This window comes from Mastigoproctus giganteus, chromosome 2 (assembly GCF_048544385.1).
Source record: "Mastigoproctus giganteus isolate SK-2022 chromosome 2, ASM4854438v1, whole genome shotgun sequence".
NCBI classification, from domain to species: domain Eukaryota; kingdom Metazoa; phylum Arthropoda; class Arachnida; order Uropygi; family Thelyphonidae; genus Mastigoproctus; species Mastigoproctus giganteus.
Window position 1 is genome coordinate 228,771,299 of NC_143576.1, and position 15,754 is coordinate 228,787,052.

Here is a 15,754-nt window from a genome sequence, read left to right on the forward strand (position 1 = left end):
GGGTTGTCACCCACCATGTACTTGTGCATGGAGGTTATACCCAGGATTACTAACAGTTCCACCATTGTGAAGGTGCAAGCAGAGGATTTGGCTGTCACAGACCGTCCGGACTTTGCCGAAATTGGGTCCACTTGACTTGAGTGTCACCCGAATATCAGTTCCATCAGTGTTTTAGACTCCCAGGTAGCAAGTACAGCTTGTCTGGCCTATCTGAGAGAATATCTGTGACAACCTCAAGGACTTGCTCTTAATGCCACATTGCTTCAATTTGTATAGTAGTGTTTTATGTGCAAAAGTATCAAAAGCCTTCCTGAAATCCAAGTATATGATACCAAAATTGTTTTTTGCATCCAGTTTGTTTCTGTTATTGCATCACAGTATTCAACCAGATTGGTCAGACAAGTCTGCTCCTTAACAAATCCATGCTGTCACTGAAGTATAACTGCATTCCTGTCTAGCTGGTCCTGCATTACTTCTTTAACAAGCTACTCAATTATATTCCTTGGGGCAGAAGTTAAACTAACATGTCTGTAATTACTCATATAACCTTTTCATCCCCCTTTGTGAATTAGGGATACATCTGCTCATCCCCAGTCCATAGGGACCTCCCCTGAATCCAAAGATTCACTCCTAAATAAGGCTAAGGATTTGCTTACCTCTTCTGATGCCTCCTTTAATATAATTGGATAGATTCCACCCACCCTGGTCTCCTTTTTTTATGTTAGTTTCAACAATCTCTTCCACTTTATTCTCAGTTATCACAAAATAATTTAGCTTCCCATTATTTTGATAAAATCCTGGCATCCCCTTCTTTAAAGGATTCCTCATGTGTGAATGTAGATGTAAAATACTTCTTGCATGTTTTACCAAAATGTCCTAATAAAAAAAATTTTGGGCACCTGCTGATGGATTTGAATTTCGTATATCAGCTAGAGGGTTAATAACCAAGTATGTACATAACTAATGCGTTCTCATCCATCCTGAACCCTGACTGTAAAGCTTTTTACATGTCCTTCAGATATAAAAAATTTTGAAATTTAAAATTTGTCTGATATCTTGAAAAATGCCCCATGACAATTAACTGTTGACAATACAGTAACAATTAATCATTCACAAAATATTATAGCATGAATCTTATTGGTTGCAGTAGTCACATAACAAAGGATAACAGCATTACAAAGATAGTTAGGTTTCACTGTATAGTGCATTTAACAAATGGAATTATGGCCTTAATTTATTTTTACAATAATTTTCTGTTGAACTGTTTTATGAATAAAATCACATTATTTGATTAATTAAAATATGTTAATTTGTAAAACCAGTAAATGTTTTCATAAGATTCATCATGATAAATAATGATTTAATCTGATATAATAAGCGTTCTAAAAATCAAATTGGTGTTAATGTGAATTTTAGTATTCCTTCAGCATAATTCTGGCTTTCAATCTGAATAATTTATATTAGAATTTTAAGTGGAATCATCAAACAATTAATTAAGTATTCTCTAGTTATGAGCCTATTTTAGCATATACACTCATAAAATTTGATTATATATTATACAGAAAATATCTTGGGGGGTATTAAATCCAAAGTGTAAGTATCAAAACCCAAAATTTTTAAAAATTTTTTTTCAAATACGGTGTGTCAGAAGTTAATTACTATGCAAAATGATGCAATCCCATGTGACTGACGACTTTTTGCTTTGAGACATTACAAGAAGTTTCCAGTGGTTATTTTCACTTGCAGAAAACTACCCAAGTGGACAATTTACTATAGGGCAAACTTAAGCAGCACACATGGTTAATGAATACTGTATAGATAATACTGTATAGACTCCTCCCCTCATTTTAAGTACAACCATAATTTCTTAAAAATGATAATGATTTCTTACTTTATCTGTACCAAAGTTTTGCAGCAGGCATGCAGATCTGAAACAAATTTGTTGATTGCTAACTATAATCATTAAAATGAGAAGATGAGGTCAGTATCCAAATATGTGCTATCACACAAATGCACACTTGGGGTGGGCATTTGTGCAATAGCACACATCTATATGTGAGTAACACTTTCCATTAATGAGTTCAAAGTCCTACCCTTATGTTATAGCATCAGCATTAGTAGAGGCATATGATACAAGAAAGCAAGCTTATACAGCACAGCCAAAAAACAAAAAAAAAAAAAAACCTTCCCATTTCACCCATCCATTCACTCCAAATGTTTGTCTAGTTCTGCCTTGAATTTATTTAAGCTGTCCACTTCTACAACGATAGATGGAAGTTTGTTCCAGAAATCAACCACCCACTGGCTAAAGGCAAATTTCTGCACATTATTCTACAACTGTCTTTCCCTAAATCTTTCAAATCTTCTAACATCTCTCTCCCCTTTAGGTAACAACACAAAGGAGGCCATTGATAAATTCAGGAATTGCTAAGGACAGTTTATATCACCATTACAAGAAATTACCTGTTTTATAAACCATTCATGTAACCCTATCATGATCATTCTTGCTGTATGACTGTTGGAACATGTGTTTAAACCACAATTTCTTCATTTCCTGCAATAATGGTCTCAAGAAGTATTATATTGTGTCATAGTATTGCTCAACATTCTCCTTCATTCTCTAAAGAGTATGAACCACTCAGTATCCTATAATTCCATATCACAGTGTAATATAATACTGAAGCATGTTGGTATATGTTTTCTGAAACCTAAACTTGACAGATGTGTTTATTAATGAAACCAGTAAAATGAAAATGACCTTCCTCTCTTGCAATCTAACAGAAAATCACTTTCATCCTCAGCAACAAGTACTAACACATTCCTGAAAATTATATGCAAATTCCAAACTCAGTTGCAAGCATTTCTCTTACAAGCTATAATCTGTAATGGTAGCACTGCAAATCTTTTCTCAAAATGAGTAAGGGGATTCAGCTATTAAGTTCCAATGAATGGAACTATCACATACACATTCAATGTTTCCTTGTGCTCTTCAACACCATGGTCTGTCTGTCCTCATGTCACACCCTGAGCTGTTTGTAGCTTGAGCCATTCTTTCTAGCATTCTACATGCTAGAAGCTGAGGCTTACCTGCTTCATCAGCACACTTTCTCAATCATATTATCTATAAACCTGCAGCTTTGTGTACTGTTAGCCATACAAAATTGTAAGCTATGTCTTGGTGATCAGATGGCATTGTTGAGTTATAAAACAAATTTGTATAATCTCTGTATAGGGTGGCTTCACCCTACACAAACCTGATTAACACAATACTTCTTTAGGAATGACTGGAAAGATGGATTAGTACCTCTCATCCCAATGGTATGATACTATAAATCAGAATTGTAGGCAGATTTATTGCTTGAAGAAATACACAAGATTTAGAAAAGGCAAGCTTAATTTTAATCACAAGAGACAAAAATTTTACCATTTTTCTCCTTCGTAATCTCACAAACAGTACTGCTTACATGTCAATTCAACTGTAATACTCCTAAAAAGTTTAAAATATTAATGGATCTTTATAACAGAAACAATATTACAAGGAACAGATCAAGGTTATGAGGGATTTATCAATGGGTATATTATTGTGATAATTACATATGCTAGCAGAGTTGGTATATAATTATTCAAACCACTACACCACAAACTCATATATATATGCAATGGTATATATATGAGTTTGTGGTGTAGTGGTTTGAATAATTGGTGCTATTCTTTTGCAAGAATGGATGCATATGGAGGGATTTTTAAAACACATTTGTGAGTTTTACTCTAAATTTAAATTGGAACACTGTCTGCTTTTCTTCCTTTGTTAGAACTTCTGTGGCAATGCTGTTTTGGAATCAAAGTAAATGATCTCATGGCTTCACTTCAGTCATTCCATATTCTGATGCCTTCTTTGGAATTATAAGTTGCCAATCTCATCCTGAAATCAAAGCCAGCACTTAAGTTTGCAGTGTCCATCTGTTTTTATTCTGTGAGGCAAATGGGTAATGTCATATTATTCATTTGCAGTTAACAGATCTATATTCTGGTCAAACAATCCCTTTAATCTTTTAGTAAAATCTGTGACAACCAATCTGAAAACAATAGCAGACCTTTAACATTCTAGCATATAATTGCCAAATGTAAATTATCAGGTTGTGTCAACATGCTAGAAGAGAACCAGAGGTGAACCAATGTAGACAGGGTGAACGTATGATGCCTACATTCTACAGAGGAAAAGGTCATTCTCTGTGGCGCTATCACTGTTGATAGATGACTTTCATTGCTTAACATACAGCACCATCTTGCTTATTGAAGATATGAAGTCACCAAAACTTACCTCCACATCTTTAATGTGGAATTAGTAAAATTTTGAATATTTGATGAGAATGATGGTATAAAATAACCATTACCAATATTATCACTTCATGTGCCTCTACTTATTAATTACCTAATTTAACTATTTTCATTAGTACTAAGCACCCAATTAAAAGCATGCATGCATTTTTGAGCAACACACAGAACAGTGTGCAATATGTACAATAATAACATACACTACTCCAAGCCTTCCCTGTAATGATAAATAAATCAATCCATTGTACTTTATGCAGTTACATTATTCAAAACAAAATATCATGTAATGATCACTTAAATTTTAAATGAACACTGTATTTCAGATTTACACAACCAAGTGAGCACTTAATATCTTTATTTTAACATTAAAACATTATATAATCCCCCCCCCCCAACGAGCAGACATGCTGAAATTTTTATACAAACAGATGAATGGTGCGCAAAAAGTCCCAATAACAAGCACATACCTATTATTTGACTTTTTTTTGCCCACTCTCCAATTCTAACAATCAATGATGGAGCTCAAAACCCAACTACACTGGTGTTCAAAGAAAGTGCATCACCTAGGAATTTCACATTTCTAACCCTTTTCGCGATGGTGTGTTACATTAATGACTATCATTACAAATAGAAATATAAACAAACAATATTTATTAATAGTTAAGGCAAAGCTAAGTAATATTTGACAGGTGCTCTCAAAATATTCCAAAATGAGCATTTGCAACCTTTATACAACAGTTTTGGTAAACACGACAATTATGGCTAAAATGTTATCAGAAGCCCTCAGTTTGCTTCAGTTTATCATTTTAAATGGAAAACAAAATGAAAAGTTCACCAGGTGCAAACTAATATTTAGTTGAAATGCCTCTGGGCTTAACGACAGCAGCACACCATCGAGGCACTGACAAGATCAATTTCTGAAGATAATCAACTGATAGTTCATGGTTCCAAACACGAATTACGGCTTCCTGAAGTTCACAAAGGGTCTTTGGTTTCTTTCTGGCAACTGTAGATTCCACACGATGCTAACAGTTCTCTATAGGAATCAGGTCTGGGCTGTTTCCTGGCCAGCTAACAGTTGTAATGGACTGTTCTTCCAACCATTTTTTCACCTGTAACAAATGTAAACACATTACTGTCGAACCTTTAATGCAGAAATGAAGCTAAAGTACGCCCAATGACAAGGAGCAGAGTTGTCTTGAAAGATGCAGTTACTTGGCAGGTTGAAATGGTCTCTAATGGTTGGCAGCAATTTGCCTTCCAATATAGCCAGGTATTCACTGGCATTTACGGAACCTTTTATAAACTGCAGGTGACCTACTCTGAGATATGAAATGTATCCCCATATCATTTGGCTGGTAGGGAATTTCACTGTAGACACCATACAGTCTGGATGGTATTCTTCACCACATCTATGGCTAAACGTTTGTCTCCCATCAGAGCCATGCAAGTTGAATTTCTTCTCATCCGAGAAAATAACTGACTTTCACTTGCTCAGGGGTCCATTTGATATGCTCCTTACACCAAATTAATCGGGCCTTTTTCGTTTTTTGTGCGAGGAGGGGGTTCATTTTAGGAAGACAGGCTCCACAAGTCCATTTTTGAAGAGGCATCTTCTGACTGTTACTGCACTTGCTACCACTCCTGTATGTTCTTCCCATTCTCTTTTCAGCTCAGATGAAGAAGCTTTATGGTTTTTAAGGCATAAGCGCTTCAAAACACGGTCCTGTTTTGGCATAGAGACTCGTTTGCATCTGGTTCCTTTTTACCTATCAGCAGAACCAGTATCCTTGAGTTTGGAAAAAAATCTACTCACTGTCGACTGATTACAAGACACTATAAGCAATATGATGGGAAGAACATCCTTCCTCATGTAAAGCAACAATAGCCCTCTTTCTTTGTGGCGTCGACTGCACGTAACTCGCCATCCTGACACAAGCATGGAATGACTGCAACTCTTGCAGAGTGTGCTTATATAGCTGAAAGTAACAGCTGATGCAATATTACGCCATCACCTACGAGTGTCAATCTTATCTGATGCAATCTGTAAGAAATACTGCCATATACTTATGTTATTCAGATGACAATTACAATTTTAAGGGGTGATACACTTTCTTTGAACACCGGCGTATATTTATTCGATAAAACAGCTATACTTTGCACAAGCGTTTTGGCAAAAGTTGACTGTAAAAGAGTATACTGCATGGTTCACAATGCACTTTTTTGCATTAGATAACGTTCTATCATTAACAATACTATAAAATTAATTTATCATTCTTACAATTTTTAATCAAGTGAATAATCCATAGTAAAGTTATTACTATGGATAAATCCCAAAATGTCAATCATACACACAATATGAGTGGATGATAATCAAATTTCAGCATTAAAGCTATTATCAAAAGGATAGAATGTTATGATAATAACTGCTTTGGCAACTTCATTATACATGCATTTCTCAAACTGCAGTCTTCTTTTCTGCTACACCACACAGAAAATTTTAACAATAAAAGTTAAGCACTAAGAAATTAAAAAACTTAATTTTTATTTCCAAATACCAGAACATTGTAAAAATCTGTAAAAAAAACCTTGAGACATTGTAAAAATCTGCCATGCAGCACTATAAAAAGTGCAAGGAAAGCTGGCATTTTGACTACTCTCAGTGCACTGGTACATACAAGTATTGTCGATTCTTACACTTACTGGATGGTATTACACCAAGATGACTTAGCCACCTGCTGCAGTCTTTAAGGTTAAATCATGTCTGATCAACCTGATTAGCTAACATGAGGCCATCACAAAGGAAGTAACATTATATACTTATATTTCTGCAAAGCTTTTGATAATGTTTACATGAATAACTGTATAAATTGCAGCACTGTGGCACTGGAGTAAAGTTATTACTATGGATAACTGGTTAAGGGATAAGAGACAGAGTAGTTACAAATGGTCACTGCTCTTCTGAGGCTCAGACTTATCACTGTTGTTTTTAATATTTATTAATGATACTGATGTAGGATTTTTAAGTTTAATGTCCAAGTTTGCTGAATACATAAATTTAGGCAGGGTTGTTTATTGCATTAAACAAAGTATGATACTTCAAAAAGACTTACAGGTACTTGTCTATTATCCTCCTGCCAGTGTAAGTTACAAGCAAGTCTAACCTAACCAGTGTATATTTACAAATAGTTATGTATATTCACTTAGAATGATGGTTGCACCCCTAGATGATGTCATAACTACTGGTAGGAGGATGATAGAAAGTTACTAATCTAGATAAAGCAGATGGACAGCAATAGGAAGTATATTTACATAAGGTACTATACTACACTTGGGTAGTAGTAACCACCAAAATAACATGCCAATTGTGTGGACATACAAGGATGTTGCACACAAGAATACAATAGGCATACAAGAATTTTGCCTGTAGAGACAACAAGGTTTTTTTTTGGTAGTTGTTGGCGCATCAGCTTCTGTGGCCATAATGCACCTTCCAAGGTTTTTGCAGTACTTTGATCCAAACCCGAGGCAGGATTCGAACCAGAGACAACAAGGTGATTACTTCATTGTATAAGACACTGTTATAAGACCCATTGTATAAGACACTGTTATAAGACTCATTGTATAAGAATTGTTAGGCTGCATTTTGAGTAATGCATACAAGTCTGAAAGCATAATTTTAGAAAAAATGTCGATCTGTTGATCAGATGGTGCAAAGAAGGGTAAGAAGATTAGGCAAAAAGACACAAAAGGGTACTCTTACAAAGAAAGACTTCAGTTCTATAAAGTGCAGTACACAACTAGTAAGGATGCATACAAATACTTGTTGTTGTTATTTGGTTTTTAGGAGCATTAGCAACTAAGGCCATATTGCTCTGGGGATATGCGGTGGTCATTCCCTGACCTTTCCGCATCCTCCATATTTGGTGGTCACGGGTTTGAACCCCGATCTAATCAAGAAGCATGTGCTACGCACTGCTGCTCCTGCCCATCTGGCTACGGAGGCGCCACAGATACTTGTAAGGATGCATATATAAATACTCATAATGATACCTATTGAAGTATTTAAGCTTTAAATTGATTGGGTTGGTTAGCTAAATGCTGAGGGCATCCTTACTCTTTTTTAAGTGGTACACACTCAGGGGACATGTAACTAATTTTTTGAACAAACTTCCAGCCAGTGTTGTGGAAGACAGCAGCTTGAAAAAATTTAAGAAAGGATTAGACAAATTATTAGAGGAGGATGGCCAGATGAGGTGGGTAATGGTTTTTTTTTTTTGTATAACCTTGCATCCTTGCATCATACGCCATTACCAATACTAAAATAGCAATTAATACTCAACATAGGTGACAAAGGTCTGCAGGTAAATGCTGATATGAAGGCTGCTAAGAAGTTGACGGAGTTCAGTCAATAATATATAGGAACTTGGCCAGTAATAACAAGGAAGTCAGTACCATAATGTGGTAAGTACTGTTTTCACTAAATATACTATAAAGAGGTGATTACCCATTGTATAAATTAATGGTTAGGCCACATCTTGGATACTGTATACAGATTTAGAAACCTCATTTTAGAAAGTACACAGAGAATAAAAACAAAATTAGGTGGGGCATAAAAGTATTTTTATCAAGAAAGACCAAAATTCTATGAATTGCAGCATATGGAACACATGAACCTTACTGAAGCAGTTAAGGTTTTACATATGAATTTAAACAAAGTGTTGATGGCATCAATACTCTTTCACAGTGAATTCACACAAATACATATGAATTTTCAAGGAAAAAGGATGGTTACAGAACAGATGCATTGAAATTTCTATTCTGCCAGATAACAAATGGTTGCTTGAACAAAATTCTAGCAACCAGTTGTGAAAGTAGGTAGGCTGAATAAATTTAAAGGAAAACTGGACAAATTATTAGAAGGGATGGGCAAATCAAGTGGGCATTTTTTTTTTTTTTTTTGGCTCATGCTGTATAAGCTTGCCCCTTGTATCATTCTGCTAATACTATGCCTAATCCAATCACTTTCAAGTATTTGGCAATACCCCCAAACTTAAAAGCAGATATTTATAAGCGAATAGGCTTTGAGTGTTGGGATGCATATCATTATATTTCTTGTAACAACTGACAAAATAGTTAAACTAAACTTTATTAGAGATGAAATAAAATAGAACAGTACACATAAATAAAATAAAAACTAGATAAAATATACGTGAATAAAAATGCTAAAATAGATAAAAATAAAAGCGTTAAAATAGTAGCTTTCAGGATGAGGTGTGTGCATTCATTAGTTATTGTAAGTATTAGATATATATATAATTATTGTCATGTCTACAATACCAGGGTACTTGCCCACCCACTGATGAAAGGCCAACGAGCCTTGAAACGGTGCTGTCTGGGTGGTGGTGGCCACTGAGAATAAGTAACAATAGTCTTCCCTTTTAGTGTAGCATTACTTATTCAAGGTAGTGCAATACATGGCAACTCATTGTGAAGGAAGAGCACAATATGAGATACAGATAAAATGATGCCCTTCAAACTATCGTTGTTGTTATTTTGGTTTTTAGGAGCATTAGCAACTAAGGCCATATTGCTCCGGGGATATGTGGTGGTTATTCCCTGATCTTTCTGCATCCTCCGTATTCGGTGGTCACAGGCTCGAACCCCGGTATAATCACAAAACGTGTGCTACGCACTGCAGCTCCTGCCCACCTGGCTACGGAGGCACCCTTCAAACTACTAACGTAGTTTTTTGTTTAAGAGTTGTCTATGGTGTGTTTACACCAATATTATATAGATTATATAATATTGGTGTAAACCAATAAAGATATGATGCCTTGTTGCATTTAATTATTCTTAAGTATTAGATATATATACATTGGATAATATGACAGAAGATGACTGGGCATGATTGTGATATCCCAACTCCAGTGTCAGCAATGTAATTCTAGCACTCATTGCACTGAAAAATGGTAGACTCCATAATGGGGTTTATATGAACTCCCATAGTATGTTTATGGCTAAGTGTATGGAGTGCCTCAAACCATGAGAGGTAATCACATGAGTAGTAGATGATTTCAATGTCACAACGAGGGTCAAGATTATGTTGTTCAACCAGTAGTGCTCAGCAATGCAAAGGAGTCAAAACTGGCTAATATACATGAATAAGTGTTAAAATTGATAAAATAAAACTATTCAAATAGTAGCTTTTGGGGCAAGGTGTCCCTTCATCAGCTAGCTAGTGGAGACTGCCATTCTTCAGTGCAATGAGTACTGGCATTCACTACGCATGTGTAATATAACGTTGCCAACACTGGAATTGTGATTTCACAATCATGCCGAGTCATCTTCTGTCATATTAAACAACATATACATATCCAGTACACTAGCTAGCTGATGAAGGGCCACCTTGCTCCGAAAGCTACTATTTTAATGTTTTTATCTATTTTAACACTTTTATTCATGTATATTTTATCTTTATTATTTCATAAAGTTTAATTTAACTATTCTGTCAGTTGTTACTAGAAATATAACGAGATATAAGGTTTTGCTGAGTTTGGGGTTCACTAATATGCACAGATCAAAGAAGCTACATTCTCCTAATTCTTGGAATTTTAACATATGCATTCCATAAAACTAAAATGACTACAGTAACAAACATAAAAGAATACATTAAAATAGTCCACAATTATACAAAATATTATATAGAAAAATAAAGATTTATACTGCACCGAACTGATTTAATATTATTCTGATGTTCCCCCATCCAGTGGATATGTTCTTCTTCTTCTTGAATATATGTACTTGCTGAGAAGAAGAATAATCCCTCCTCCCTTCTGTCACCTCTCTCTCTCATACATATTGTGCTTACCATATTCAAATTCTGCATTCAGGAAATCAGCATAGCACCATTCTTCTGATATCACCATTTGTTGATATATACTTTAGGAATTTTGCTAGAAGGAATAAGGAGATGATTATTCCATTATATAAGGCAATGGTCAGCCCACATCTTGACTACTGCATAGAGGTCTGGAGGCCTCATTTTAGGAAAAAAATGTATAAGGCAGTGGTCAGCCCACATCTTGAGTACTGCATAGAGGTCTGGAGGCCTCATTTTAGGAAGGATGTAGAGCTGCTGGAGTGGGTACAGAGAAGAGCAACGAAATTGTTCAGGGGGGTGGATCAAAAGGGTGCTCTTATCAAGAAAGGTCAGTTCTGCAAATTGCAAAAGAGACTGTGCACCTGAAAAGTGATCTGATTAAGGTGTTTAAGGCTTTAAATGGAGTGAGCAAGCTCAATGCTGATGGGATTCTTTCTCTTGCTCAGACTACACGGGAGGAAATAAAGTAAATTCTAACTAAGGAAGGATGACTGCAGGAATCAAATTCCATCTGTTGTCATGGAAGTGGATAACTAAAATAAATTTAAAGAAGAACTAGACAAACTACTGGAGGGAATGGATAAGTGAAATCAGAAGGGTTTTTTTTTTTTTTTTTGTTGATGATGTATAAGCTTACTTTCTTGCATCATTTGCCACTACTAATACTTCAAAAAGTTTATTAACTATATTTCTAGCATTAGTATACAAACATGCAAGACATTCTGCTTATGCTCTCTATATCTCAATACATCTCATATAATTGTTCATGGCACTGGTTTCCCCAAAGAATTTTCCAAATAGATATTTTATTAGTTCTATTTTCCAACAGACCTTGTACTAACACTAATAATTGCATATCATACAGAGTAACAGTTGTTGTTATTTGGTTTTTAGGAGCATTAGCAACTAAGGCCATATTGCTCCGGGATATGCGGTGGTCATTCCCTGAATGACCTTTCCGCATCCTCCGTATTTGGTGGTGACGGGCTCGAACCCCGGTCTAATCAAGAAGCGTGTGCTACGCACTGCTGCTCCTTCCCACCTGGCTACGGAGGCGCCTGAGTAACAGTTGAATGATCATTGCATATTTAATTAATAACATAATATTGGTCTTAAAAGTAATTTTTCTACATTACTAAGTCAACTGAAAAATTCTTTCAAGTGTTTTTTTTTTTTTTTTTCTTTTGAGTCAAAAGCAAAACAAAATATGAAGCAATTTTCCTTTAAGAAAGCAGGGGTTGAATTTGATCTAGTTAAAAAAATAAAAATAATAATCAAACTATACATTTATGAGAGTATCGGCATATTATCATGGAAACCTGCAAACAGCTGAATCCATGTGCCAGCTCTTCAGGGATAGCAAAATTAACACCACAATTTTTGTTTGAGTTTTGTTTTAATGTTTGAGGGAAAGGGCAGTTTTTTTTTTTTTTTTGTATCAGGTGCTTAAAAGTCTTGGCATGACTCAAAGTTAGAATTAAAAGCATAAATAAATCATGACTGCAGATTATATTCACAGGAAACACAAAAATACCTCTCTGATTTAAAAAAATAAAATTTATTTTAATTTAAACCCTCACAATTTCAACCTGACATTACATCCAATTTGGGAGGGAGTACTCAATTGTGTTTAAGTTAATTGATCATGAATTACTCTTCAGGAACGCCCATTTCCAGCATTATTTAAAACATAATTGTGTTTGTGTAAAAAATTACTTTTGTAACACGATTATAATACGTGACAACCTAAATATTTATATAACACACAAAACCGACCAAGCCCCTAGTATCTGATGACCAGAAAACCTGGGCACCTCAGAATTCTAGTTTCAGTGCTGGGTGAGGTCATCCTTTTCAAGTTTGGCATAAACATACAAGTTGTCATATATCGCTAAGCCTAAACTATTTGATTATTTGAAACTATCTGATGCATGTATGTGTTTTAAATCTTTATTCTTTAACATATATCTACACAGCAACCTTAATCAATAAAAATATATTATTCAACGCCTTGACCAAACTGTTAAATATTCAGCACTGTTACTTGAATTTGAATAAACCAACACCCGCAGCAAAAATATCAAAGCTAATCAAATCAAATTACACTGTTAAACGAATAAATGTGGAATTATCAAATGCTTAGAAATTATGTTAGGAATTTCTGGCATAATGTAAAAAATATTCACAACTGTTTTTTTGCGATTCATGTCAGATGCAAACCAAATTCAAATCAATTGATTACATAATAATAATTGAATGTCACGCAATCATATTCAATAGATATTAACATGTGTGTGAGAAAGTCCAATGTATTCAGACAAATCATACAGCAACTCACCTAGAGGGAGGAAACATTATATCAAAGTATTCATAACAAACCGGTAAATCCACTATTCTTGACATGCCTTTCAAAAAATAAATAAAATATACAAATATTGGAAATAAGTACACGCCTTACCATCTTCCTCTTCTTTCTTATCCCTTTTCAAAACATACATGTTTCTAATGTTTACCAAAAGCACAATTTCAGCTCCGATCAACACATAACATCAAGACTTCAGCTTGCTGGCGTTGAACACGTATTTTTCCACTCTGGTTCACAGTTTAAACTTTCATTTTTCTAGATGGCATCACGCAGTTCTGTTAATAATCTCTAAATAAAACTGATGGATTTCAAAGCCATAGGGGGCCGTTGGAAGAAGAATATTCAAAGAACCACTCTTACAATCCTTTTAAATTATATTGTATTAAATAAAATAAGTAAAATATATATTTAAATTTTAAGGATTCTAATAATGAATATGAATGTTTGACCAAGCTTTCTAGTTTTATTAGATTGACTCGATTTGTGGATGAGCAGACTATGGCACCGAGGTAACGTACGCGTATCCTACGAGGTAATGTACGCGTCGTCAATATAAAAAATAAGGTCAGAATAAAATCTGTCTCCTAAATTTATGCAATCAAGCTCAGGTAAATTCGTTTTAAAATGTTAATTAAAGATAAAGGACTTTAAATTAAGCATTATTACAAGAATGGCCATAGTGTTATTTTAGCTCTTAGAGCTCATCAAAGACAGAAAACTCTCTCCAGGTCTAGGTGTTCGAGAAGAACCGTATTAACTACTGTAAAGCGTTTCGAAAAGGCTACCTAACCCTACAAGTTGTTATCCATCAGCATCACAGAAAGCGATTCAAAAGTTTGAAGAGTGCAACAATAACAACAACACTGATCGAATTCGTAGAGATCATTTAGTACTTGCCATACATCCCGTGCGACAGTGTGCCTTGGAACATTATTATTATCAACATCTATATAAATGACATATTCGAAGTAATTAAGAACTCCTTTATAAAAATTTATGCAGATGATATAATCTTATATACAATAGGAAAGGACCTAACAAAAATGGCAAATGATTTACAACAGGATGCAATACATTTACAATCTTGGCTGCACGATAATAAATTAGCGCTCAGCTTTGAAAAAACTAAATTTTTGGTAATAAGGCCTCCTCATCAAACCTTGGACATTCAACCCTCTATCAAATTGCACAAACATGATTGTCTACATGAACAGAATTTCCAGAATTGCGAATGTTTAACTGTGGAAGAAGTCTCAAATCATTGTTACCTTGGGTTATGGATCGACTACAGTCTAAGTTGGATAATGCATATAACAAACTTGTACAAAAAAATGAGATTTTATGTGTACTTTTTCTACTACATTAAGAATAAGTTAAATCTTAGAACAAAAGTAACCTTATATTATGCATTAGTGGACTCCCAACTCAATTATTTAGTAAATATATGGGCACGAGCAAATAAAACACAAATAAGGGCAATAGACAACTTAATGAATAGGATTCTGAAACTTTTAATGGGGACAAACTCTTGGAATGACCTGAATAAGAGAAGGCAATTTTTGTTGAAACATAAAATATTGTATCCAGTTCAAAAACTGAAGTTAAATCTATTCTTAAAAAATCTTAACACTATTTTTGAAGAGTCGAATCTGCAAAGAAATGTCTCACATAATTTAAGGAACCCAAAAGCAATTACTTTGCCTCACCCTAGGATACTAAATAGATTTGGAGATAGGCACACAATGAATGTAATAAACAACTTGTTGGCTAGCATTGATTTCAGGCTCAGGAGAAGTTATCCCATCTCCAAATTAAAATTCCTAATAAGAAAATTCTTGATACTCAATGACACAGTAGATTAGAATTGATATGCAGATAAACTACCTCTGTTTACAGTGTGGAATATACTATGTGTAGTGACTTCATAGTCTTTTCTGTAAGACAACAAATTTGTACAAAACTTGTAAAGGAAGAACTACAACTTGTTGTCAAGAAATTTACTTTTCTTAACAAGTTCATTTATTGTAAACGAATTCTCTTGATAAATAAAATTGTATTGTATTGTATTGTATTGTATTGTATTATTATTATTATTATTATTATTATTATTATTATTGGCCATATGGTACAAGGAAGCCTAGGGCTTATGCTGCACCAGCCAAAAAAAAAAA

The 15,754-nt window shown here is 34.6% G+C and overlaps 1 protein-coding gene across 1 annotated transcript in view; it reads right to left on the minus strand.

The window, feature by feature from the left end:
* gammaCOP (coat protein (coatomer) gamma) overlaps positions 1 to 13,841 on the minus strand; it is a 206,837-nt gene extending 192,996 nt beyond the window's left edge. Inside the window, exon 1 of the mRNA XM_090389779.1 lies at positions 13,677 to 13,841. Coding sequence (XP_090245905.1) covers positions 13,677 to 13,716 — 40 coding nt within the window. The 5' untranslated portion in view covers positions 13,717 to 13,841. The remainder of the gene's footprint in view (positions 1 to 13,676) is intronic.
* Positions 13,842 to 15,754: the final 1,913 nt, after the last annotated feature.